The 26,888-nt window shown below is 38.2% G+C and overlaps 1 protein-coding gene across 3 annotated transcripts; it reads right to left on the bottom strand.

The window, feature by feature from the left end:
* On the bottom strand, window positions 1–25,803 carry KLHL15 (kelch like family member 15). 3 transcript variants are annotated; one of them, XM_083361910.1, is made up of 3 exons: window positions 25,248–25,803; window positions 11,392–12,103; window positions 1–4,078 (listed from the first exon to the last, which is right to left on the bottom strand). In XM_083361910.1, the coding sequence occupies exons 2-3, from the start codon at window positions 12,094–12,096 to the stop codon at window positions 2,969–2,971; spliced, it is 1,815 nt and encodes a 604-aa protein (XP_083218036.1). In that variant the 5' UTR covers window positions 12,097–12,103; window positions 25,248–25,803; the 3' UTR covers window positions 1–2,968. The 3 variants fall into 3 exon arrangements, with proteins under 3 accessions (XP_083218036.1, XP_083218035.1, XP_083218037.1); XM_083361909.1 differs by having other exon boundaries at window positions 25,551–25,803; XM_083361911.1 differs by having other exon boundaries at window positions 25,616–25,749.
* Window positions 25,804–26,888: the final 1,085 nt, after the last annotated feature.

Here is a 26,888-nt window from a genome sequence, read left to right as displayed (position 1 = left end):
TTGAGGGCAATAGAAGAAGGGGACGACAGAGAATGAGGTGGCTGGATGGAGTCACTGAAGCAGTAGGCGGGAGCTTAAATGGACTCCAGAAGATGGTAGAGGACAGGAAAGCCTGGAGGAACATTGTCCACAGGGTTGCGATGGGTTGGACACGACTTCACAGCTAACAACAACAAAGAGCTATCAGTATTCAAATATTACTTAAAAGCCAGGCAGGTAAGCCATCACTTAAGTCTAACCCAATGATTTCCCCCAAGTTAGATGTAATCAAAAACTCATTTTCTTACAGTGAAGTCTTTGATCTCATAGCAACCATAGTGAAGCAGCAACAATAAGTGTCTAAGCTTCTCTGCTATTCATACATGTAATAATTAACATGATACAAAAGTGGCTCTTTAATGTACTTGGAAAAAAATTCACTTCCATTTTTATCTGATCTTATCCTGCTATCACAAACACTTCTAGAATTAGTTAATTTTAGTCTAATGAATAGACTAAATAAAAGTAAATTTTAGGGTGAGTAAAAATTCAAGAAGTTACTGAAAAACTGTACTTATTTTGAGAAGCTTAGATTATGTTCCACTGGCAACATAAATTCTTAAAGTGGGATGTGAGAAGTTATACATCACATTTTGAAACATGCTGTGGATTAAACTCATTTACAATTTTCCCCTCTTTATATGCTATATTCTATATACTAATAAAGAAATGAATAGGTCTATAGCAAAATAGAAATAACAGATGAATGTGTGTATATACACATTAGTATGCTGCTTTTATTTTATGAATAAAAGATCAGAATTACTTTATTCATTCAGGAACTACTGGCAATATATACCAATATGCCTTGAAAACTGAATCCAAGCAGGGTTGTTTTGTCTTAAAACAGAATAAAATATATTTCTGTTGACCTCTGGCACTACATTTTCCCTATCACATAAGTTCTGTTTATCTTATTATGTTGTCAATTACAGAATTAAGCTTTGGTTGCATCTTAATAAGGTTAGTAACTGTAAATGTCTATATTAAAAGAAGTAAACATAAGTTACACAAACAACAGGATCACTTTTGGTTTAACATGCATCTGAATTTGTGCTAATATGCTTTTTTCAGAAACAAAGTTTATGAACATTCAAATATTGTCTGTGTACAAGAAACTAATGAGAAAATTTTGTCTACCTTTTTTAATATAACATGACCTCAGTAAACATAGCATATTATTACACGGGTAATTTATACTTGTGATCTTTGAGATAATCACAAAGTAATATTGCCCCATAAATTTATCTTTCAGAGAGAAAAGCTTGGAAAGAACACAATTCTATAAACATTAGAGCCTCATTTGCTTCAGTCAAGTATGTTGCTATTTAACACAACACAAATTGGGAACTTATCACATGCATAATTTTAAACTCCAAGAATATAGCATGTTGTTATATAGAGGTTCCCCAAGTGCTGAAATAAAATTGTGCAGCTTATGTCTTTTGTTTTACATGAGCATTTGAGTCTGCCTCGAGTCAGCAAGTTTCAAATTGTCAAATATTATTTTTCACATTTCCAAATTACTTTAAAGAGATAAAAAAAGTTCATTATCAACCCAAGGTTCTATTCAGATTGAGGGATATCACTCATTTTCAGACATGCATCTACAGATTTAAAGAGGGCTTTTAACAACATCCTATTGTCCAGAGATGGGAAGTCCAAATTTTGCCATCTACAACTGGCCTTGTTGACTGAGGTTGGGTGTTGTAGTTCAACAAAATTTCAAGGGATACAGGATCCCTGTGCTGGCCATCCACCCGATTTAGAAATAGTGAAGCCAGTAATATTTTCAAGTTTGCTGAAATAATGCTGAGTCAGTCAAATCTCTATTTTTAAGTACAGCTTAATCAGTGCAAGGAAATGGTTTTGTCAATAGCTGGTAACACCTGGAGAAAATTATCTGCTCATAGAGAGCAGATTTTATGCTTATTATACTCATTTCTATTATGTATATCTTCGGGACAAAGCACTAATATGATAAAACCTGGAAAATCTTTAAAAAATACAGACACTTTCTTCACTTTCTTCCTTATTTGCATTAAAAGTTCAAATATTACTCCATCAGTCAGCATATACCAAATGTATATTACATTAATGACAATGAAGCTTTCAATTATCCAATGAATGTATATATATGAAAGGATACCATTACAGCTAAAATTCTACAGATATGGCTGATATCTGTGCACTTGTAAAAATAGATTTTTAGCTGCACATAAAAATACGAATTTTATCTTGACCATACTGTATACATAAATTTTATTTTCACAATTAAAACAAAGGCAGTCTAGAATTTTCATAAAAAACTGTTACTTTCAGAAACTTATTTTTCAGCAAGACTAACTGGAATTATTGCATAAAACTAAGGAAAATCATATAAAAAATAGAAAACTTTTAAATTGTGATCAATATCAAAAGATGATCTGTCAAATTTGTTCAGGGGGCATAAAAGTGAAAAAGAAGTATCCAAAAAACAAATTATGTACTTAAACAAAACTATTGCACTGCTATATTAGAAGAGAATATCTTCTAGTAAGGGTGCCAAAATTTTCACCTCTTTAAAAAATTAAAATGCACAATACATTTGCTTTGAAACCACCTTTCAAAAACAGTATGTTCCAGTATTTTCTGAACCATAAAGTTTTGTTTACAGAAACGTGTTCATGTGTGTCTGTTACATGGTTTTACAACAAATAAAATGGAAGAACATCTTTTATTTTCTCTTCTCAGGCCACATAATATGTAAAAAAAAAATAATCATTATGAAACTGCAGTTATTGGCATTCCTAATAAACTTTGTAAATGCACTCCTGTACACTTTTTTTCTTTATTAAGATATATATTACACAGCTCAATGACATTTAATTTGCTTTATTTCCCTCTACTCTGCTTTTCTCATGAATACTTTCTTCTTAAGTCTTTTGTTTTAACTACAACGTCTAACATGTTCTAGCACATACTCAGGAAAATGTAGGCTACAAACTTGTAAACCGTCAAGTTTGCAGGGCATTCTCGGATATTCATCTTCTTTCCATTTATTATCTTCAGGGTCAAAAGTAAGAATTGAATCACTGTAGTGACCATTGTAACAAAGGCCTCCAAGAACCATTATCTGCTTGTCCAGAACAGCAACGCCATGGCCACTTCTACCAATTGGCATAGAAGCCAATATTGTCCATTGATCAGTATCTGGATCATAAACCTCTGTAGAAGGGCACCCTTGAGATTCAAACGAGGCTCTCAGAATTACACAGACACCTCCAAAAACATAAAGCTTGCCGTTATAGGAAAGCATTTTGTGAAAACATCTTGCATAATTCATTTTGCATTTGTTTTCCCAACAATTAGTCACCACTTGAGTCCTCCTTGTTCGCTGCTCCACTGTCCCTTCTTTACTGGGATCAAACACACAAACCTGCTTGGATGTAGAAGATGATGTTATTCCACCAGTGATGTACAGTTTGCTGCCAAGAACAGTTCCTTCATGTCCATATTTATTGACCGGATAAGGATCTACAAACTCCCACTTATCTTCTGTGATATCATATCGTTCGGTTGAATAAAATGTCTCATCTCTTGTTCTTCCAGCTACTGCATAGATGTATCTTCCAATTACACCAACAGCAAATTCTGACCGTGGCACAGACATATCTGCCATTCGCAACCAAGAATTTTGCCTTGGATCATATCGGAACACCTTGGAGGAAGCGTGAAATTCACCATCTGGCCCCAACTCTTCCCCACCCAATAAGAATACAAAGTTATTAACAATAGCAAGGCAATCTGGTCGCAAAGGTACTTGTGGGCCTTCTAACTCCCACCAGACCCTTGGCTTGTGCAGGAGGAGGATTTTGCTATTTACCATGCTGTGTCCTATCATTCCTCTAAATACTGCAGTCTGGGGTTTGGCAGAACGAATGCGATTTGATTTCATTTCCATCAAAGGCTGTTGATGCACACAGTGGAAGTAATTCATAGCCTGATCCACTTCATGCCGTAACTGTCTGGAATAACGATAAAATTCTGAAGTTTTCACCTAAGGATAGAGCAAAATACATATATTTATTTTCAAGATGCATCTACCATCTGAAACTAAGCAGATTCTAGGTATTCTAGATACTAGAACTTACCACATAACATGCAATTTAAGTCAATATAATTTAAATAGTCCAATCTCAAATTAATGCTAAAAGTAATGTTCTATTTACTGTATTATACATTTGCTGGTTATAATTATAGCCCAGGACTTAAGAATAGACATATTTTCACTTGCTTCTATAAGTCCATGAATGTGAGGGTTATCCTCACATCAGAGTATTTCAAAGTATTTCAAAGGAGGCAGATCTACAAAGAGTACCCCATGCTGGGATCCTTCCCACTATAACACCTAGCCTAATTGGGACAAAGGGCAACAACTGTTAGGGAGAGGTAGGCCTTAGGTATGTAAGCTATATATGGCTTTGTATATAGCATGAAAATATTATAGAAAAATTGTTCAGAAATAAGTTGGCTAATTTCCCAAATTAAGGGAAACCATGAAACAAATACTTCAAATATGACTTACTAGCTGAAATCATAAAAACCCAGCTTTTAAATAATCTGATCAACCAGGATCACTTACATTTTGTTGCTCTTCAACAAAATTACTCAGAATTGTACAATTAAGATGGTTATAGGCCACACTGAACTCATTTTCAGTATGACAGATCCCAATACTAATTTTTAGGCATCTTTTAAAATAACATTCTTCATAATTAACTCCTTCTACCATTTATATCTTTAATATACCAATACCTTTAATAAATAAGTAAATCCTTTTCTAAATTTTTTATCTATTTCTCCAAGGCCATAAAAATGTGCAGCAGAAGAAACTAATTAAAATAATTAAAATATCTGGTCCTCTGAACATGCCTTTTAAATTCTAATTCATAAGTTATCAGGCCATAAACTAAAATACAAAAATTACCATATCATAGTTTACTAGTTCACTTTTGCAGTTCAACATAATAACATAGCATCATCAATAATGAATTCCAGAATAGAATAGAATAGGAGTAGAGTAGAGTAGAGTAGAGTAGAGTAGAGTAGAGTAGAGTAGAATAGCAGAGTTGGAAGGGACCTTGGAGGTCTTCTAGTCCAACCCTCTGCTCAGGCAGGAAACCTTATACCATTTCAGACAAATGTTTGTCCAATCTCTTCTTAAAAACTTCCAGTGTTGGAGCATTCACAACTTTTGGAGGCAAGTTGTTCCCTTGATTAATTGTTCTAACTGTCAGAAAATTTCTTCTTAGTTCTAGGTTGCTTCTCTCCTTGATTAGTTTTCATCCATTGCTTCTTGTTCTGCCCTCACGTGCTCTGGAGAATAGCTTGTCTCCCTCTGCTTTGTGGCAACCCGAGATATTGGAACACTGCTATCATGTCACCCTAGTCCTTCTTTTCATTAAATTAGACATATCTAATTCCAGCAACCTTTCTTTTATGTTTTAGCTTCCAGTCCCTGATCATCTTTGTTTCTTTCTCTGCACTCCTTCTAGTGTCTGAACATCTTTTTTACATCGTGTTGACCAAAACTGGATGCAGTATTCCAAGTGTGACCTTACCAAGGCATTGTAAAGCGGTATTAACACTTCACGTGATCTTGATTCTATCCCTCTGTTAATGTAGCCTAGCACCGTGTTGGTTTTTTTGCTAGCTGCAGCACACTTATTATACTGATACTGATTTCCCCAAAGCTCTTTTTTATAGAATATTAATGTCTAGTCTAAAACTGAGGCAAGTTCTCCAATTATATTACATTAACTTAACAATATAGTTACTGATTAGGGCCTGCAAAATTCAGGCAGTCTTCATTCAGTGACCATCTGAAATTACAAGTGGTAATTAATGGGATTTACAACTGTTCCTCGTAATTGTGGTTGTCACAGCATCTCTTTTGTCATGTGATTATAGGTGCTTGGCAACTGTCCTGCAATTACACTGCAGCATCCCATGGTTGCATGATAGCCATTTGTGACCTTCAGCCTCCATCAATGGGAAGCCAAATAACAACCACATGACTGTGGGATGCTGTGACTGCATGGAATTCACCTAACAATGGCAAATGGAACTAGCACAACTGCTGTCATAAGTCAGCAGGGTCATATGATGTCACACTTTATGACCATGTCACTTAGTGACAGAGTTGTCAGTCCCAATTACCATACTTAAACGAGGAGCACCTGTATTTTTAAATTTTTAAAATTAAATATTTTTTCTATATAGAAATAGGAAAAAGTCTTTACTAGCAATTACATGAATGAGAATTATGCTCTCTCATTTTCAACCTACAGGAATTGATTTTTAATACAACACACCTTTCTTAGTGCAAGAGTGCTTCTCTATCTCGTATCTTCTTATCAACATATCGAGACCACCAACCTAGAAATATATTTTAGTTGATAAGTGTTTTTTTGTAAATTACATTAAATAAAAGATTTTGAAATAAACACCTATTTGATATTGATGACAACTTAATTTCAAAAGGTATTGTTACAAGGAAAGCTTAGTTTTAACACTTTTATTTCTAAACATCCATATTTAAGATAGCCTCAAAAGTAATGTATTGTTAAGATTCATTTCTATTGGTCTTCACCATGAAAATGATTATTTACTAATTAATGACCTTCATTTCATAAATTATTTATATTAATTAAACTTTGAATCATTATAATAAAGTGATTAGTGTACAACATGGGTCTTGCTTGAACAGGCTGCCTATTATATTCATAAAACATGAATTCTGAACATAGAAGCAAACAAAAAATCAGTTTATGTATTAAGTCTTTAAAAGAGTTTTGTTTGGTCCACACGAAGTTCCTTTTTTGTAACAGTACCCATTTCATAAAAAAGAAACATTTCCTTCTTCTATAATTTGCCAGTGAAGGTCTTAATACTTCTGGAACTTTTAATTTGTCATTATTTGTTTAAGAATCCTTTATTGACATTCTAGTTTAAATGGTACCAGCTATTAGCTTGAGCATTATCACCTTATTCCTCTTTTTTGCCCAAAACATGCATATGAAGGTACCTTTTACTTTTACTTAACAAATTATAGGATAAAAGAGATAGTGCTAGAGCAGGCATGTCAAACTTGCGACGTCACATGACATCGTGCGACATATCACAACTTTTTCCCCATTGCCGGCAATGGGGAGGGCGCGGTTTCATTCTGATGTATCCGACCCGCGGGCCAGCAGTTTGACATGCCTGTGCTAGAGAAAAGCATTTTTTGGGGAAAAAAAGTGGAGTCCCTGGACAAAAAGTTATTACAAGTATCCTTGCGTAATTACGGTAATTGGGAGCCACAGTTCTATTGTTAAATAATGGGGTTGTTAAACAAAACTTCATGTGACCTTGACTGGCTTATCATCTCATTTCAACCATAGTCATTAAGCAAGTCACATGCAGTTATTAAGACAGACATTATGTGATTGAGACTTGCAATTTTACTGCGAAATTCCCCATTCTGTTTGTTAGAAGCCATCTGTGAAGTGTATAGATGACATATAATTGTAGTACGCTGTGACAGTTGTAAACATTCGTTATGAAGTGCCTGAATCTCAATCATGTGACTGCAAGGATGCTGAAAAGGTTGTAAGTGCAAGGATGAATCATAAGGTTAATTTTTTAGCACTGTCATAAACTTGAATGTTCACTAAACAGGGCAATCATTAAGTGAGAACTACTTGTACAAATGAGGCTAAGTCTACACTGCAGATAGATGAAGGACAGCAATATGGATACAAATGGATACACTAAGAAAAAAAATAAAACCAGATACAAAAAGATGAAACAGATATAAATACAGTATCTAAAAGTGAATGATGCAATTAGCAAATATCATATATGGAAAGCAAATTAAAGTTCAGTGCTTTAATCAATTCAAATATTTGTAACCAATGATTACAGTACACAGCAATCATAATATTTATTTTAAAATATTTATTTTTTTAAAAAAGTCAATATGTAGCATTATAATTAAATGTTGGAAAATATACTTGTAATACTGTTGGTTACTTAGCTTGATCTCTTAGGGCAGACATGTCAAACGCAAGGCCCGGGGGCCAGATCCGGCCCACGAAGTGGTTTCATGTGGCCCCCGAAGCCATCCTGGAAACAGTGAGGGAATGCCCCCCCACTGCCTTGGCCCTGGCCCAGAGACCCTCCTTCTGCCAGAGACCTTCAGATCTGTCCCACTCCTGCCCAGGCCCCCACAGGCACCCTTGATGCAAACGATGTAGAGCTGGCCATGCCCACCCAATAGGCCATACGCACTCTAGCCACGCCCACCCAGTAGGCCACGCCCACCCTGGCCATACCCACCTGCCCCCCCCCGAGGGCAACCGCAATGCTGATGCGGCCCTCAATGAAATTGACACCCCTGTCTTAGGGTGTAGTTATTTCATTTTTAACTCAAAATACATAATCTAAGAAGAGTGTGTGTGTTTTCTTAACATATAAATACATTAAAAATACAGTAATAAAGACTCCCTTTGCTCTAAAATTTGCTTTTAATGTCAACTACGTCAATTAGGTTTCATCTAACTCATACCTTTATCAAAATATACATGGATTTTGGTATGTTGCATATTTTAACAGGTGCAATAATTTTATAGATGTTAAGAGAAAACTGGGCACACATCTTTACACTATTATAGTTTACTATTATAGTTCACAGTACACTATTATAGTTCACAAATAACTTCAATTTTACAAGTTATATTTGTGTATTAGTGGCAGCTGAACCGCAAGTACAGATTGTCCTCGACTTATGACCATAAGTGAGCCCAAAATTTCTGTTACAATGCGAGTCAGTTGTTAAATGAATTTTGCCCCAGTTTACAACTTTTCTTGCCATGTTGTTAAGTGAATCACTGCAGTTGTTACTAATACAGTTGTTAATCTGGCTTCCCCATTGACTTTGCTTAACAGAAGGTCGCAAAAGGTGATCATGTGATCCCAGGACACAGCAACCATCATAAATATGAGTCACGTTGCCAAGCATCTGAATTTTGCTTGTGTGACAGTGGGGATGCTGCAACGATCATGTGATAAACGGTCATGTCACTTTTTTCAGTGCCATCGTAACTTGAAGTGGTCACTAAATGAACTATTTTAAGTCAAGGACTACCTGTACAGAATTTATATTTGATTACATGATATTTTAGAAGTTCTACGTATTAATTGAAACTGTCCGTAACATAACAGGATGCATTAATAGAAGATATATTTAAGAAGAGTTTGCTTTAATAAAATCTAGTACAGGAATATGGAAGCTTACAACTCTCTGGATATGCTAGTTTATAACCCCCAGCAGCTCTTTCAACAGTTCAGGAATGCTAATATTTCTGAAGTCTTAGGCCAGCAATATATAAAAGTCATGGTTTCTCCACACCTATGTCATAAAACATTTTGTTTAAACAGACACATCTCCGAATATCTCCCTGAATTTTTAAAGAGTTTTTCCAGTGAAAGCAATACATTAGAAGCTCTGCCCTGTTGAAGGCATTGAGGAATTTGGTAAGAAAATCTCTCTCAAATGATGACCCGATAGGTCATAAATGATCTAGCACCTTTTAAAATTAATCACATATTAGTCATCAAAAGGGAGATTCACATATACCAGGCAAGATTTTCCAGTCTACACTGATACCTTGTCAAAATGTCCAATTCTAGATAACACAGCAGTGCATGAGCTATCTTGTTTTTTTCTTTCATTACTCTATTGGGGATTTTTTTTAAATTTAGAAATTATAAAAGAGCTGTTATTTATATAATTAGATTTAGGGGTCAGGGGGATGTAGGAATCCTATCCAAGAAGGATGTTACATTGGTTACAGGCTATACATGCTTCTGATGCATAAGTAAGTATAGAAGGTAAAAAAAGGTAAAAGAGTTCCTGCGGATTTTACTCCAATAGTTGTTGCTGACTATAGAGGGTGGTGCTTATCTCCACTTCAAGGCCTTTGAGCCAGCGCTGTGCCAAAGACATTTCTGTGGTCATGTGGCCAGCAGGATATTATGGAGTGTTGTTATCTTCCCACTGAAATGGGTACCTATTTATCTACTTGCATTTGCATGCTTTCGAACTGCTAGGTGGGCAGGAGCTGAGGTGAGGATGAGAACTCACCCCATTGCTTGGCGCTCAGGACTTGAACGCGGACTGCTGACTTTCCAGCCAAGCCCAGTGTCTTAACCACTAAGGCTGTGTGCTACCCAAGCATAGAAAACACATCCTTTAATTACATAAAGAGGAAACTCTTATAGTTGTCTAATTTAAAGAGTCTTTCTAAAGTCAAACTGTGCAACTTCTAAAGTCATATGTTAACCAGTAAACCTAGTCAATAAACCAGTTCCTAATTGATCCACGTTATTTCTTACACTCCCAACAACTATAGCCTCAAAGATCTGTATCAATGTAGAGAACATCTACCACAATGCCCACTGCTCTGCAGTTGAAGAAAAACAATGCTGGAAGAGGAACCAAAATTTATACCCCAATCAAACAAAGAACAGAAAAGAGAATTAAAACTTAATACCTCACATCTCTTTTTATACAGTCAAAATAAAAACAGCAGCTAGGTTTTTTTTAAAATTACAGATCCTATATTAAATTTGTTTGGAACCAACAAAGCCAAGGAGGGAGCATTATGTACCCCATCTTGAGCTCCTGTACAAATGGTATATATATCAGATTAATAAATCAAGTTCAGCATCTAATGATAAATGCTGAGATTCTTTTTCTAATGCACTCTTATATTTTTGAATTTTCATTTTTAGGAGGAAGTTAAAACCTTAGAGCAAAGATGTCAAACTTGCGACATCACATGGTGTCATGCAATGTATCGGAACCTTTTCCCCATTGCCGGCAATGGAGTGGGCACGCTTTCCTCATGTCACGTCTGGCCCTTGGGCTGGCAGTTTGATACCCCTGCCTTAGTGTGTATTTTATTTTGAAATATACAAGACTTCCACAACTGTGCCAAGTGAGTACACATCAGTATACACAAATCACAGATTTCACCGATTCTGATTATCATAAACAGTCTTGTAGGTTTTTCACTACTGAACAGTTTTCACTTTGATTGATAACCAGAAAAGCTACCTACCTGTTTTCTGATTGTAAATTCTTTTAGCTTGTAACTGGGAAACTTTAAAATTAAAACGACACTCATTTCAGACACAATTTCAAGGTTCCACTTTTAAAAACAGTCTTATATTTCCCCTTCAACTAATTTTGGGTATTTTACCTATGAATGGCATGTTGCCCTAAACACATGAGCACTATCTACTGCTTTCAAATGCACCAACCTTTTCAAAAACACTGGATGGTGTCATCAAACAAAACCTGATATTCTGAATGATGGTGTCGGTATGTCTCCAGCGTCTTCTATCATGCCGCAGCCAAGCCTGAACAGCCTCATAGAGTTCTATCTCTGGGAATCTGCTCAGATGATCATTATCCAAATAAGTCATAAGCTTTTCAAAACTGAGATAGGACAAAAAATCAGGTCTGGCCATGAGAGGCACAAAATTTTCTAACAAAAAGGAATCCAGTTTTTCTCTTACTCCTTCAATGTTTACACCAAAGTCATCTAAAAGTCTCATAATTTCTGCACAATTTTCCAAACATATTTTTGCTAAGAGAAAGGAGCAGCAGAACTTCACCACTTCAATAAGTTGAACATACATGGCAGCCTGCAGGATCTCATGAACAGTGCTCATGCTTAGTTCAATAGTTCCATAGTACATGAACTGGAGAACATGGCTAAAGCCTGTTGCTGTCAGTCCTTTTAAGTGGATTTTGTCCTGATCTCGTTCCCTCATATCAGCAGTAAACATAATTCTGAAGTAATCGCTTTGGGTGGCAAGAAGTGCTTTATGAGCTTGAAACTGGTGATCCTCAATGACAAGAGTGACATCAAGCAGTAATCCCTCCTCATACAGTGTTCTGAACCCAGCTGAGACGCTGGTGTCATGGATGGAGGAACTAAATCCTTCCACGTCCCCTGCCATGAATCACCTGGAAAATGTAAACAAAGAAAACTTTAGAATTTCATGAAATTCCTGAAGGTTGGAAACACCTTAATATTTAATCCAGTGTCTCATTTTTTAATCCTGAATAATATAATTGGCATCTTATACAACAACAGTCAATATAGAAAATCTTGCTTTAGCAAAAGTAATCATAAACTCTTTATCCCCAACTTTCACATTACGCATAGTAATTATAATTCTATTTCATGGAACTAGGTTTAAAATATTAAATATGAACTAAGATCAGCCTTAAGGGATCATAGGGCAAAAGATGCTACATTTAGTAAAGGTTTTCTTTTCACATTTTTGAGCCATTCTTGACTAATGGTGATTGGTTTGATGTGTCCAAGCAGTTTTCTTGGCAAGATTTTTAAAGCTTTTTAAAATTTAAGATCATCCTGAACTTGTGTAAAGTTGAACAGCATCAGTCATAATGGAATAGAGAAGATAAAAACTGTTAACACAGGACAAAAAACAACAATCAATCCTTATAAAAATACTGAGATCAGTAAAGTCCGCAGTATTTCAGGTACCAAAACAGATAAAATTCCTAGACAAATCCACCCCCACTGCAATTAATAAAACGCTCATTTTAGGGAAGATTCAGCAATGTGAAATAAGCAATTATATTTCATAACCCTGAACTTTTAAACATAGTTTGGAAATGGGATAAGCTAGTTAAACTTACTGCTACTTTCCCTTTACTTACAATTTACTTACAATTTATATCCTCGGCACTTCCAGGTAGATCAGATAGGAAATACAACAAGATGAACTAATCCTACTTTATTCTAAGGCTACATTAATAAAATCTTACAAATCTGAAAGTGCAAATCTCCCGCTGTCTCTTTTTACCACTTGTTTAGGATGGCACATTAGGGCGGATCCTTTCTAAGTTTCTTTCTCTGCCCATTATGCAGCTGGGGCTCTTCCCTTCCTTTCTCAAGGTCATACCCACATACTATTACTTAATATAACATTTATAGATAAACAGGATTTAGAATCACAATGCAAGCTTAATTTTTTTAAAAAAAATCAGTGATATTTTAATTCTTCACCTCCTCTGTACCTTCAAACAAATCTGTACAGTAATACTCTGTACAGACCTATTTCCAAGTAACCTTTGAAGATCCTACAAGGACATTTCTTAAATGTCATAATAAAAATAAATATTTAAGAACCAGTTTTGAAATATTGAGTTACATAATTTTAGTCTAACTTTTGGTGTTTTTTTTAAAAAAACTTCTTTATTTTGTAAGTTTTAGCATTTTCAATTTTGTTTTTAAATTTTTTCCTTGTTAAATCAATTACAGAATAGTACTTTGAAAGTATGAGATATAAATCAATCAATAAATACATTCTTGTGATTATATCGAGAATTAAGACTCACAAACTTACACTCTCTACAGGCTAACTTCATGACAAAGTTTCACCCGGTTTCTATCTTACTTCAGCTAACTAAAGAAAACTAAAAGCTAGTATTACCACGTAATTAGAGAATAAGTCTGCTTTTCCTACATAGCCCTAACCATCTAATACTAAAATGCATAACCTTTTAAAGAAAAGAATATAAATGTCAGCCTGCATCTTCATTTTCTTTCAAGCTTGCTGTCAGCTGCCATGGAAACGGGGGCAGGGGAAGCACAGGGTATTTTTTTTGGGGGGGGGAAGCGTACAGGAGATGGAAATGAAATTTCTGTGAAGCGGTGAGGAGGCTGGTGAGGAGGCCGTGTCTCAGGGAGACCAGATCGGGTTGTTTAACATTTTTCAAGGCCAAATGTCCAGCCTTGGAATGCAAGGAAGAGGAACACTGCACCTGGACCAGAGACTTTCCCAAAACATCTTTCTGGCTGATGATTGAACTCTGGTTGCCTGGCTACCGGGAGCTGGGCTCTGGGGCTTGCTTCAGATTTGTTTTTTCACCTGAATTTTCTTCAGATCTTGCCGGACCACTGCTGTATTCAGTTCGTTCCTAGTAAAAGTACCTTTTCTCTAAATCTCTGGAGTCAGGGGTTTTTCTTTCCTAGGGGTTGAATGGAGGCAGCCCTGACAAAATAACTTCACAATATACTATTGATTTTTTTAGGAAAGCTTTGCATAGTATTTTTTATCAGACCTTCAACTGTAATTAACAGGTTGAAGAAAAAAGTTTTTTTTTTAAAAAAAAATGGACTGAAGTACAAGTATCATCACAGCGCTTGATGTGACAATTTGCTGCATATCACTATTAATAAACAACACTTCAGGTTCCCATTGCTCTTTAACACAGGGGTCCTGAACCCACCCCCCACCCCGCTCCACGGCCCAGTGCCAGGCTGCAGCCTGTTCAAAACCAGGCAGTGGGAGTGATAGGCGAGCATGCGTGCAAAACCATTCCCTCTTTCCCACCCCACTGCTGCTGCCTCCCCTGGTCTGTGAGCCGCAAAGGTTGGAGACCGCTGCTTCAAGTCATGTATGAAGCTGCTGGGGAGAGATCACCCAACTGTCTGAGATAAGGTATTTTCACTATGCTGATGTTATATAACTGTATATCACCCATCCACGATTGAGCCAGAGCTGCTGTGATAATCCCAACCTGTAATTTGAAGGCTATGAGAGTCTGGATGATAGACACAAGTTCAGATTAAATCCCAGCAAGGTGGATTTGCTATTTCCCCACCTTCACCCCTAAAAAAACAAATATAGCTGCACCAGTTGTAGTAGTAGTAGTAGTAGTTATTATTATTATTATTATTATTTCAAATACAGACAGATTGCCATTTGGAACACAACAGATATCGCAGTTGTAGAGAACCCGAAGCATAGCGCTGATTGATATCACTGTACCTGGAGATGCCAGAGTCGAAGAAAGAGAACTGGAAAAAATTACAAAATATCGCAACCTGGCCATCGAAACTGCGCAATTATGGATGAAACGTGTAACAGTGATACCCATTGTCATTGGGGCACTGGGAACTATGTCCCAAAACTTTGCAAAATACATCAAGAAACTGCAGCTTCCTGCAATAACTCCAGCAATGCTACAAAAAAACTGCGCTACTCAGAACATCTTACATTCTAAGGAGGTATTGGTTGATACCTAGGATGCTGGCAGCAACCCGTGTCAACCATCAGCGCCAGTCAATTTGAATGTTCAGTTGACTGAGGTTCACGTTTAATGAATAAAAAATCATAACAACAACAAAGTTGGAAGGGACCTTGGAGGTCATCTAGTCCAACCCCCTGCTCAGGCAGGAAACCCTATACCATTTCAGACAAATGGCTGTCCAGTCTCTTCTTAAAAACTTCCAGTGTTGGAGCATTCACAGCTTCTGGAAGCAGGTTGTTCCATTGATTAATTGTTCTGTCAGGAAATTTCTCCTTAGTTCTAGGTTGGAGATTTGGATTAAATCATCCTCCATCGAAAGAACATAACCCTAACTTAGAAACCTTTTGGACTCATGCCTCTACTTCAAACAACAGGTGGAATTGACAAGTCTTTGCCCATAGCTGATATTACAGATGCACCCTTATCCAGGTCAGAAGGGCCTGCCATATGCCCTTATTACGACATATTTCAATTATTGCAATGTACTTTACTTGATGCTGTCTCTGGAAATAATTAGAAGCTGAAGCTGATAAAAATGTGGTAACCAGGAATGTAACATGCTAGAGCTACTATCTGAGCATAACATCTATTTTTTGGTAATCTATTTTCTGATAGATTAAAGCTAGTCTTTCAACGCAATTCAAAATGCATTTTTTGACCTGCAAAGGTCTGCAAGGTGAAAAACCATTCCCCCCCCCCCTTTAAGATACTTTACAAGCTGTTTTCCTCAGAATATAATCTGCCTAGCCAATGAGTGCACATGGAGAAGGGATGTTTAAACTTCCAATCCTGTGAGAAATTAAAGGAACATGGAATACTATGAAACATCTTGGCCCTAGAGGTCTGCTCAATACTCTCCCTCTTGATCTTCTGGAAAATAGTAAACATTATGCTACTAATTGGTATGAAAACGTTTATAATTTAGATCTTTAAAGTTCCAAACTATTAATAAATATTGCCATGCATTTTTTCATGATAGTCATGAAATTGTTCTATCCAAACAGCAAATTTCTAATTACACTAAAGTCATTTTGTTTGATTTATTGCAATTTTTAAAAAGAGAACTATGATTCTTATATTCATATATTGTTTACTTAATTCTTACTATGTCTATTTTATCATAAAAAGTTTTAGAAATCTTTTTAGACTTATTCTAACTCTGTGCAGACCAGGGTGAGAAGAGTTGAAATAAATATCCCAAATGCAGTTCCGGTATGTACCGGTATTTCACATTAATCCACCCTAAGTAGTCAGACAGGATATAGGACATTCCTTTAAAGGATACAGAGTTAAGTTACCAACAAGAGAATGGAGTGGCATTCTACCCTGTGTGAGCCACTATGTTTGAAAAAAGTAATATCGAAATCAAAAGTTGTAATATAGTCCTTCATGGATTCTTTACACTACCTTAAGCAGTAGTTGCTGTTGAGAATCTTCATGCAGGAACATAATCCATTTTGTAAATCAAAGACAGAAACCAGCAACTCCTATGAAACACAGTAGCATAGCTAGTGGTAAAGAAAACTAGGCTTTATAACATATAGGGGTCAGTATAACTAGAACCAGCCTCATCTGAAGTGCTATAGCGAATATCTGATTGAGTTGGTGTCTCACCATAGAGAACAATGGTCAATTGAAACAACTCCTTGATCATTCATATTTTATCTTGAGGCCAAAAGTCTAGGATGACTGCTCTTTCCATCCAATTTATTATAAAATAAGCTTTAAAAATCCATACTAAATATATAAATACATTTTGCAGCTTTATACAGATAAAAGAGGATTGGAATGACTAACCATTCCCCATTCAAAATGAACTCCAAAGAAAATTAGCATGGCCTTTGCAAGCTCAGAATATCTTCTATAACCCAACAAAAGCTAGACTAATCCAAGTTCCTTAATTCTGTTTTAAGTGGTAAACAGTACAGATTGTGTGTGTATGTGTATGTGTGTGTATGTATGTGTTATATACAGGTGAAACTCAAAAAATTAGAATATCGTGCAAAAGTTCATTTATTTCAGTAATGCAACTTAAAAGGGGAAACTAATATATGAGATAGACTCATTACATGCAAAGCAAGATAGTTCAAGCCGTGATTTGTCATAATTGTGATGATTATGGCGTACAGCTCATGAAAACCCCAAATCCACAATCTCAGAAAATTAGAATATTGTGAAAAGGTGGAATATTCTAGGCTCAAAGTGTCCCACTCTAATCAGCTAATTAAGCCATAAAACCTGCAAAGGGTTCCTGAGACTTTAAATGGTCTCTCAGTCTGGTTCAGTAGGAATCACAATCATGGGGAAGACTGCTGACCTGACAGTTGTGCAGAAAACCATCATTGATACCCTCCATAGGTAATTGCAAAAGAAGTCGGATGTTCCCAAAGTGCTGTATCAAAGCACATTAATAGAAAGTTATGTGGAAGGGAAAAGTGTGGAAGAAAAAGGTGCACAAGCAGCAGGGATGACCGCAGCCTGGAGAGGATTGTCAGGAAAAGGCCATTCAAAAGTGTTGGGGACTTTCACAAGGAGTGGACTGAGGCTGGAGTCAGTGCATCAAGAGCCACCACATACAGACGGATCCTGGACATGGGCTTCAAATGTTATATTCCTCTTGTCAAGCCGCTCCTGAACAACAAACAATGTCAGAAGCGTCTTACCTGGACTAAAGAAAAACAGACCTGGTCTGTTGCTCAGTGGTCCAAAGTCCTCTTTTCTGATGAGAGCAACTTTTGCATCTCATTTGGAAACCAAGGACCCAGAGTCTGGAGGAAGAATGGAGAGGCACACACTGCGAAATGCTTGAAGTCCAGTGTGAAGTTTCCACAGTCTGTGTTGATTTTGGGAGCCATGTCATCTGCTGGTGTTGGTCCACTGTGCTTCATTAAGTCCAGGGTCAACGCAGCCGTCTACCAGGAGATTTTGGAGCACTTCATGCTTCCTTCTGCAGACGAGCTTTATGGGGGATGCTGACTTCATTTTCCAGCAGGATTTGGCACCTGCCCACACTGCCAAAAGCACCAAAACCTGGTTCAATGACCGTGGGATTACTGTGCTTGATTGGCCAGCAAACTCGCCTGACCTGAACCCCATAGAGAATCTATGGGGCATTGCCAAGAGAAAGATGAGAGACATGAGACCGAACAATGCAGAAGAGCTGAAGGCCGCTATTGAAGCATCCTGGTCTTCCATAACACCTCAGCAGTGCCACAGGCTGATAGCTTCCATGCCACGCCACATTGAGGCAGTAATTGCTGCAAAAGGGGCCCAAACCAAGTAGTGAGTACATATGCATGCTTATGCTTTTCAGAGGTCCGATATTGTTCTATGTACACTCCTTGTTTTATTGATTGCATGTACCGTAGATTCCGGCGTATAAGACTACTTTTTAACCCATGAAAATCTTCTCAAAAGTCAGGGGTCATCTTATACGCCGGGTGCTGAAAATTTAGGGACAGGGCTGGCTGGAAAACCTGGAGCGGATCTGCCATTTAGTCTGCGCAGGGAAAGCGGGACCAATTGGAGAAGAAGCTGCAGTCTGTGATTTTTTACAGGCTGGGGTCTGGGCGTCTTTCCTTCTAAAGTTGAAGACCAGCTGTAGTATATCCCAACTTGTAAGGCAGGTGGGGAAGGCAGCAGCCAGAGCACCGGCTTAGCTCTAAGGACACATTTGACTCAGGAACTGGGCGGGCTGGCTGGAAAACCTGGAGCGGATCTCCCATTTGGTCTTTTTTTTAAAAAAATCCCATTTATATCCTGCCCTTCTCCGAAGACTCAAGCACAAATCAATGTGCTTAGCAATAGCCTTCATTCTGTGTATATGCCTGTTTATTAGGGCTTTCACACACACACCCCAAGCAGCATTATTACAAAGTCAGCTTATTGCCCCCAACAATCTGGGTCCTCATTTTACCTACCTTGGAAGGATGGAAAGCGGAGTTAACCTTGAGCCTGGTGGGATGCGAACCTGCACTAATTGCAGGCAGCTGGTTTTACTTAAGGCTCTGCGCAGGGAAAGCTTTAGAGTGAATTAGGAAAAGTGAAAAAGTGAATTAGGAAAATAGGGAACGGTTGCTGGAATTGGGTATGTGTAGTTTAACGAAGAGAAGGGTGAGGGGTGACATGATAGCAGGGATCCAATATCTCAGGGGCTGCCACAAAGAAGAGGGAGCCAAGCTATTCTCCAAAGCACCTGAAAGCAGGACAAGAAGCAATGGATGGAAACTAGTCAAGGAGAGAAGCAACCTAGAACTAAGGAGAAACTTCCTGACAGTTAGAACAATTAACCAGTGGAACAACCTGCCTCCAGAAGCTGTTGAATGCTCCAACACTGGAAGTTTTTAAGAAGAGACTGGCCAGCCATTTGTCTGAAATGGTATAGGGTTTCCTGCCTTAGCAGGGGGTTGGACTAGATGACCTCCAAGGTCCCCTCCAACAACTTCTTCTTCTTCTTCTTCTTCTTCTTCTTCTTCTTATTATTATTATTATTATAGTTTAATCCACTTGCACTGTTTTATGTTTACATGTTTGATGACAAACAGCCTTATGTTTATAAGTGACAGTTTTCCTACTAAGCACCTGCATGTCATAAGCATTTGAATTAAAATTACCATATTAAAATCAAATCTGATGTTTTTAAATTTTTATTTGGTGTGCGTTGGAAGAGGGGTAGTCTTATACGGCGAGTATAGCCCAAACCCTATAATTTAACAGGAAATGTAGGGGGTCGTCTTATACGCCCAGTCATCTTATACGCCGGAAAATACGGTAATATTCTAATTTTCTGAGATTGTGGATTCGGGGTTTTCATGAGCTGTACACCATAATCATCACAATTATGACAAATCACGGCTTGAACTATCTTGCTTTGCATGTAATGAGTCTATCTCATATATTAGTTTCCCCTTTTAAGTTGCATTACTGAAATAAATGAACTTTTGCACAATATTCTAATTTTTCGAGTTTTACCTGTATACACACACACACACACAAAAAGTATTGTACGTCTAAACTATACACTACAAATATTTTAGGTTTTCCTCTACTTCGTAAAATATCTATCCATTTTGGGCATACGACTGGAAGATACATTTTTCTAGTTAAAGAAAATATTCATGTGAAATAGTCATATTCTTGCTGTTTCTGTAATGGTTATAATTTTTACAGAAAGTTTGCAAGCCCAATGCCCCCTTCTCCTCCCTTCTCATTTGGTTTTATGACTGGCAATGGTGGTTGTCAAATGACACATGTCAAGTGCCACATTGGAAAAGCAACAGCTGTTTTCCAGAGGATGAATAAAATCTGGTCCTCATCTCATCATCATTTTAGCCATTCTCTATCCACCGCAGGATGTAGGCCTCCTCCGCTTGTTTCCAACCACTACTGTCCTGAGCTTTCTTTTGCCAATGGGGCCCGCAAAGTGTGCTGATGTCATCAATCCATCTCATTTTAGGTCTCTTTCATGGATGCTTTTTATCAAGTGGGATCCATTCCATGACTGCTTTGGTCCACCTGCCATCAGTTCTTCTTGTTCTGTGACCAGCCCATTTCCATTTCAATTCTTTTCCACGTGCAGGTCTTTCTATCTTATCTTGTAATGCCGAGCATGTATCTTTCCATGGCTCTTTGCGCCACTCGTACCTTTTGTATCGATTCTCTTCAGGCATAGGGGGAGATTGAAAATTATGCTTAGCTTGCTGAATGCCTGCCAACCACATTTAACACACCGTTCAATTTCTTCTATTCTATCACCTACCATTGAGATCCATGGCCAAGGTATATGTAGTGGTCTACTACATCTAGTTCTTCTCCAGATATATATTTTTTCCTTTGGTGAATTTATTAAACATAACCTGGCTCTTTTTCAGGTTTATTTTTAAGCCAAATGGTTCTCCTGGTTTGTGCAGCTCTTGTATGTGTCTCTGTAGCGCTTCTGGGTCTTGTGAGAAGACAACATCATTTGAAAATCTTAAGTGATTTAAATAGGCATCACTGATATTTATTCTATCTTTTGCCCACTCTAGTTTGCGAAATACTTCTTCAAAACAGGCTGAGAAAAGGATAGGTGATATTGTATTGCCTTGTCATACACCTGATTTCCACTTTAAGATCATTAAGGCATTGCCGCCATTGTTTTTTCACATACTGATTGTAATATGTTTAGGTAAGCAGTGTCTACGGCTTGGTTGAGCAATGCATTAATTATTGCTTGCTGGAATATTGAGTCAAACACCTTTTCGTAGTTGATGAAAGCCATGCACAGAGGCATGGTGTACCAATTGTGCTTTTCAATGACTTTCTGAACAACCTGGATGTGATCCATTGTGCTGTAGTCACTTCTGAACCCTGCCTACGCTTTTGGCTGAGCATCATTTAATGTTATCAATATTCTTTTTGCTATTATCTTGGTGAAAACCTTGCAGATGACTGAAAGAAGGCGTATTGGGCGATAATTCTTTAAATCATCTTGGGCCCCTTTCTTGTCTATAAGAATCACTTCAGCATTTTTCCAAGCATCTGGTATTTTTTCTTCTCTGACTATAGTTTTGCTACTATCTTGTGTAAACTGTGACCACCAGCTTTCAGCATTTCAACTGTAACCCAGTTGTTTCCTGAGGCTTTGCCATTTTTCATTGATTTTATGGCAATTGATACTTCCTCCACTAGGATATCTGGCATTTCCTCTTTTGTGGGTTTTTTTTTTACTTTTGAGTGATCATCTTTGTATAGCTCTGAATAGAATTTTCCAATTATTTCTAACTTACCTATATCACTGAAACTTAAATTCTGTTTTCTTGCCTTTATAGCAATCCCAACAACCATTTATGCCAGTGGGACAAGGAAGGCATCAATGAGTATTAACAAGAGACTTCATGTCTTCCAAAAAAGATGCCTTTGCCGTATCCTAAAGATTAGCTATTTTGACTAGGTTACTAACAAAGAAGTGATCCAATTCCTGCAAATTACATAACACTGTTGCACACAGAAAATTCCAACTTGCAGGTTATATTCTCTGTATGAAGAACAATCAAATCCCCCAGATGGCAATGAGACAGACTCCCTAGTGCCAAAGAGCTAAGAAGACACCCCAAAAATATATAGCGGAGGACGTTCATAGAAGACTTAAAGAACTTTAAATATCACATGGCAAGACATTGAAGCATCTACCCCAAACCAAAAATATGGAAACACCTTGCTGTCCGATATGCTACATAGCATGGGATGATCTAATGCTAATGAAATAGTTATCTATCCACTCAGGTCCATAAAATACTCTCAACTACACACATTTTTCAAGTATTTTAACCACATTTTAATTGCCACAAGCTAGCTATCCAGCTTGTCTACAAGTACAGAATATGAATTTAAAACTACAACACCTTTCCAAATTAGCAAAAGCAATAGCACTTAGACTTATATACCGCTTCACACTGCTTTATAGCCCTCTCTAAACAGTGTATAGAGTCAGCATATTGCCCCAACAATCTGGGTCCTCATTTTACCAACCTCGGAAGGATGTAAAACTTGAGCCTGGTCACATTCGAACTGAACTGCTGGCAGCCGGCAGTCAGCACAAGTAGCCTGCACTACTGCATTCTAACCACTGTGCCACCACGGCTCATTCCTGTTGTTTTCATATTTAAGTCTAGATGTTGCCTACTTTCAAGTGGTACAACATGCTGATTTTCTGAAATCAGTAACATATATCTATATCTACCCTGTGGTTAAAAAAGCAAATTAAGACCATGCAGATATCCAGGTGCTAATAATGTCTTTGACAACTTGGGCATTCTCCAAAAGTATGGATTTCAGCTTCCAATATTGTCTAATACAATTACTGCATGGCAAAATGTGAACATGTTCTACTAATCAGCAAGGCTCATGACAGCATACAACAGACTGTTTATGTCTATGAATAATTTTAAAAAATCTAACATCATTATAAATAAAAATTAACATGATATAGCAACTGCAATGAATTATTTTTCCCACACATTCCACATTTTTGCCTAGAACCAATTAATTATGAATGTAAAACAGACTGCTCTAGAAAATAATTATTCATGTACCATAGTCCTTGACTACAACCATTTGTTTAGCTACCATTTGAAGTTATAACAGCACTAAAAAATTATCCTCACATTTATGACTATCTCAACATACAAATGATCCTAACTTTTATGACTGTCACAGCATCCAATCAGGTGATCAAAATTCAGGCTCTTGGTAACCAGCATATATTTACAATGGTTGCAGCATCCCAGGGACATATGATTGCCATCTGCAATCTTCCCAGTCAGCTTCCAAAAGAAAAGTTAATGGTGTGATTCACTTAACAACCATGGCAAAAAGAGGTTGTAAAACTGGGCAGAACTCACAACTATCTTAACAACAGAAATTCTGGTCCCAATTGTGGTTGTAAGTTAAGGACTACTTGTACAGAAGGCTGAAAGTAAGTATATACACTGTATTCCGTATTGGAATCATTCATGACATATGAAATGATGTCATGGGAAAAGACATCCATATTATTCCATAAATATAACATTATTATACTTAAAGCCAACACTTATTTCTATTTTTATAATTTTCATTGTATAATGCAAACTATAAAAAATATAATTTTCATAATCATTTAGACTAACTGAAAAAGCCAACTGTGGACTAACCCTGTAGCGTATTTTCTTTCTCTTAAAAAATGATGCATTGGTATCCTACTAACATTTAATTATTTGAAAAATGACGCAGAAAACTATTTTTAATATGAAGTGTTACAAAAATAAAAACTGGCAGTGCAAAAAATATTCTTCACTGAAACACACAAAAAAGAGAACAGTATTGCAGAATACAAATGCATTATCTCAAAATAAGTTATTTTTCCTTTTTCTGTTTAACTGGTTGGCAGTTAAGCAAGTTCAAGGAAAGTTACACAATTATGCCAGATCAAAATGTGAAAAGTTCAAAGTTAATTAGGCTAATACCAATTACTTGAATGCTGGATTAAAGACTGTCAATACTGGATATAAGTATTGTGAGATACTATAACTCACACTAACATAACTTTTGAAACATTTTCCAAATATTGCTGGGAGGGGACAGGGTCAAGCTAAACTGAAATTAAAGCTAAATAGTTCAATTCATTCAGAATTAAAACAGAGAAAATGGATACTTTTAGATATAGCAGACTGGAGTTCTCTGGAAAATCACTAATACATTTATTTGAATGTATTTGAATGAAGGCTACTGCTAAGCTTGTAAGCCGCCCTGAGTCTTCGGAGAAGGGCGGGATATAAATGGAATTAAAATAAATAAATAAATAAATAAATTTACACAGATGCACAAGGTGAGCCTTTCCTCTAACCTGCTTTCCCACCTTGGTTTTTTTTTTTTTTGGTTTTCTGAATTAAAAGAGAAAATAAATACCACCACAGCAAAGTAAAAACATCTGAATATAAAAAAGATGCGTTTTGTGTTCATTCCTTAAGCCATTATCCATATTCTCAATTTATCAAGAAAAGTAGCCAACCTAACCCCCCCCCCCGCCTGCCCTTCCCCAACCTGGCATAGTCCCATCTATCAACAGGAAAGCTTTCCAGCCTTTTTTTTCTGTTGGAAATTTCAGCCGAAGATCTCCTCGCTTCTTAAAATGAAACAGTTGCCCCTTCTAAATTAGGAATTCGGAGAAAAGTAAAAAAAAAAGAAAGAAAGAAAGAAAGAAAAAGGCCTAAGCTCAGGGGTCGGCAACCTCGGCTCTTTTATGACTCGTGGACTTCAACTCCCAGAATTCCTGAGCCAGCTACGCTGGCTCAGGAATTCTGGGAGTTGAAGTCCACGAGTCATAAAAGAGCCGAGGTTGCCGACCCCTGGCCTAGCTTAAACGTTCATTTTGGGTCAAAGCAAGAGAGTGAGAGGAAGTAGGAAAGCTTTCTCCGAGAAGGATCCAAAGGAAAAGTACAACCCAAAGTAACGCTCCAAAAAGCAGCAAAGAGGAGGCCAGGAGCAGGGAGAGCAAACGAGCCGGCTCCCAGCTTTCACATACCTCTCAGCAGCGCTGAAGATTGCAGATCTTCCCGCTGACCCTACGAAGAGGGGCGGTCTTTGGGGGACATAACGATAGAGGAGGAGGAGGAGGAGGAGGAGGAGGAGAGTCTCGCAGTCGGGCTGAAGTAGCTGGACATGGCAACTGAGGTGTTGCGCCCAGGATATATATCTTCCGTCAAGGCGTTGGCGAGAAAGGCCTCTTGCGGCGGGTAACGTCCGGGCCCTGGCTTTGGCCGGGCCCTGCCGCTTCGTCCCCCTCCCAGAATCCCTGCCTCTTCCCTTCCCTGTCACAGTTGTTTACCTTCTGGTTTGCCTAGCACAGCCACAGTCGGCATCTTCCCCCAACGACAAGCACCCCACACTGACCGTCACTTCCGCTCTTGCCGCCGCCGCCGCCGCCACCTTAGGAAAGGCAGAGAAATACAGAAAAGGAGGAGGAAAAATCTCCATGAATACGAAGACGCTGCTGCTGCTGCTGCTGCTGAGGGCGTCGCAATTTCCCAGTGTCGCCACCTTCCCATCTCACGCACGCCAGCCGCCCTATTCGCTGCCGCCGCTGCCTCACAAAAGTCGCCAAGTCGCCAAGCGACACTTAGCCCCGCCCCGCCGGAGCCCCTGGCCTCTGAATCTCCTCCCCCTTGGGGTTTTCATTCATCGCCGCCTTTCGCCTTCGGCCTCTTCTTTCACCGCTAGGACTCTCCCTGCTTACGTTTTTTTTTTCCCCACTCGAAGTGTTATCTGTTTGGCTTTGCCTACAAATCCCCCGTTAATTATATTGCACACCAGGTTAAAAAACCGGATTTATTTCATGGGATATACGCAGGGCTTTTTTTGTCATAGAAGCTCAGAACGGAGTTCCGGCACCTTTTTTGGATGGAGCCTTGTAGGGTAGGCAAGGCAGGTTGTATGACATGTGTGAGTTCCGGCACCTTTTTCTTTTACAAAACAAGCACTGGATATAAAGGTAAAGGTTCCCCCGCACATGCGTGCTAGTCGTTTCTGACTCTAGGGGCCGGTGCTCATCTCTGTTTCAAAGCCGAAGAGCCAGCGCTTGTCCGAGGACGTCTCCGTGGTCATGTGGCTGGCATGACTGACGCCAAAGGCGCACGGAACGCTGTTACCTTCCCACCGTAGTGGTCCCTATTTTTCTACTTGCATTTTTACATGCTTTCGAACTGCTAGGTTGGCAGAAGCTGGGACGAGTAACAGGCGCAGGGCATTTTTTGTCATAGAACGCTCAGAACGGAGTTCCGGCACCTTTTTTGGATGGAACCTTGTAGGGTAGGCAAGGCGGGTTGTATGACATGTGTGAGTTCCGGCACCTTTTTCTTTTACAAAACAAGGACTGGATATAAAGGTAAAGGTTCCCCCGCACATGCGTGCTAGTCGTTTCCGACTCTAGGGGCCGGTGCTCATCTCCGTTTCAAAGCCGAAGAGCCAGCGCTTGTCCGAGGACGTCTCCGTGGTCATGTGGCCGGCATGACTAGACGCCAAAGGCGCACGGAACGCTGTTACCTTCCCACCGTAGTGGTCCCTATTTTTCTACTTGCATTTTTACATGCTTTCGAACTGCTAGGTTGGCAGAAGCTGGGACGAGTAACAGGCGCAGGGCTTTTTTTGTCATAGAACGCTCAGAACG

Source organism: Vipera ursinii, assembly GCF_947247035.1.
Source record: "Vipera ursinii genome assembly, chromosome: 4".
Lineage (NCBI taxonomy): Eukaryota > Metazoa > Chordata > Lepidosauria > Squamata > Viperidae > Vipera > Vipera ursinii.
The sequence above is the reverse complement of the archived record's forward strand: the minus strand, read 5'-3'. Positions and strand labels throughout refer to the sequence as shown.

Bases quoted from the DNA above. Each gene is read 5' to 3' on its own strand.
- KLHL15 (XM_083361910.1), bottom strand. From the start codon at position 12,096: ATGGCAGGGGACGTGGAAGGATTTAGTTCCTCCATCCATGACACCAGC. The intron at 4,079-11,391 runs GTTGGTGCATTT...CTCTATCCTTAG, and splicing joins CATCCAGTGTTTTTGAAAAG to GTGAAAACTTCAGAATTTTA.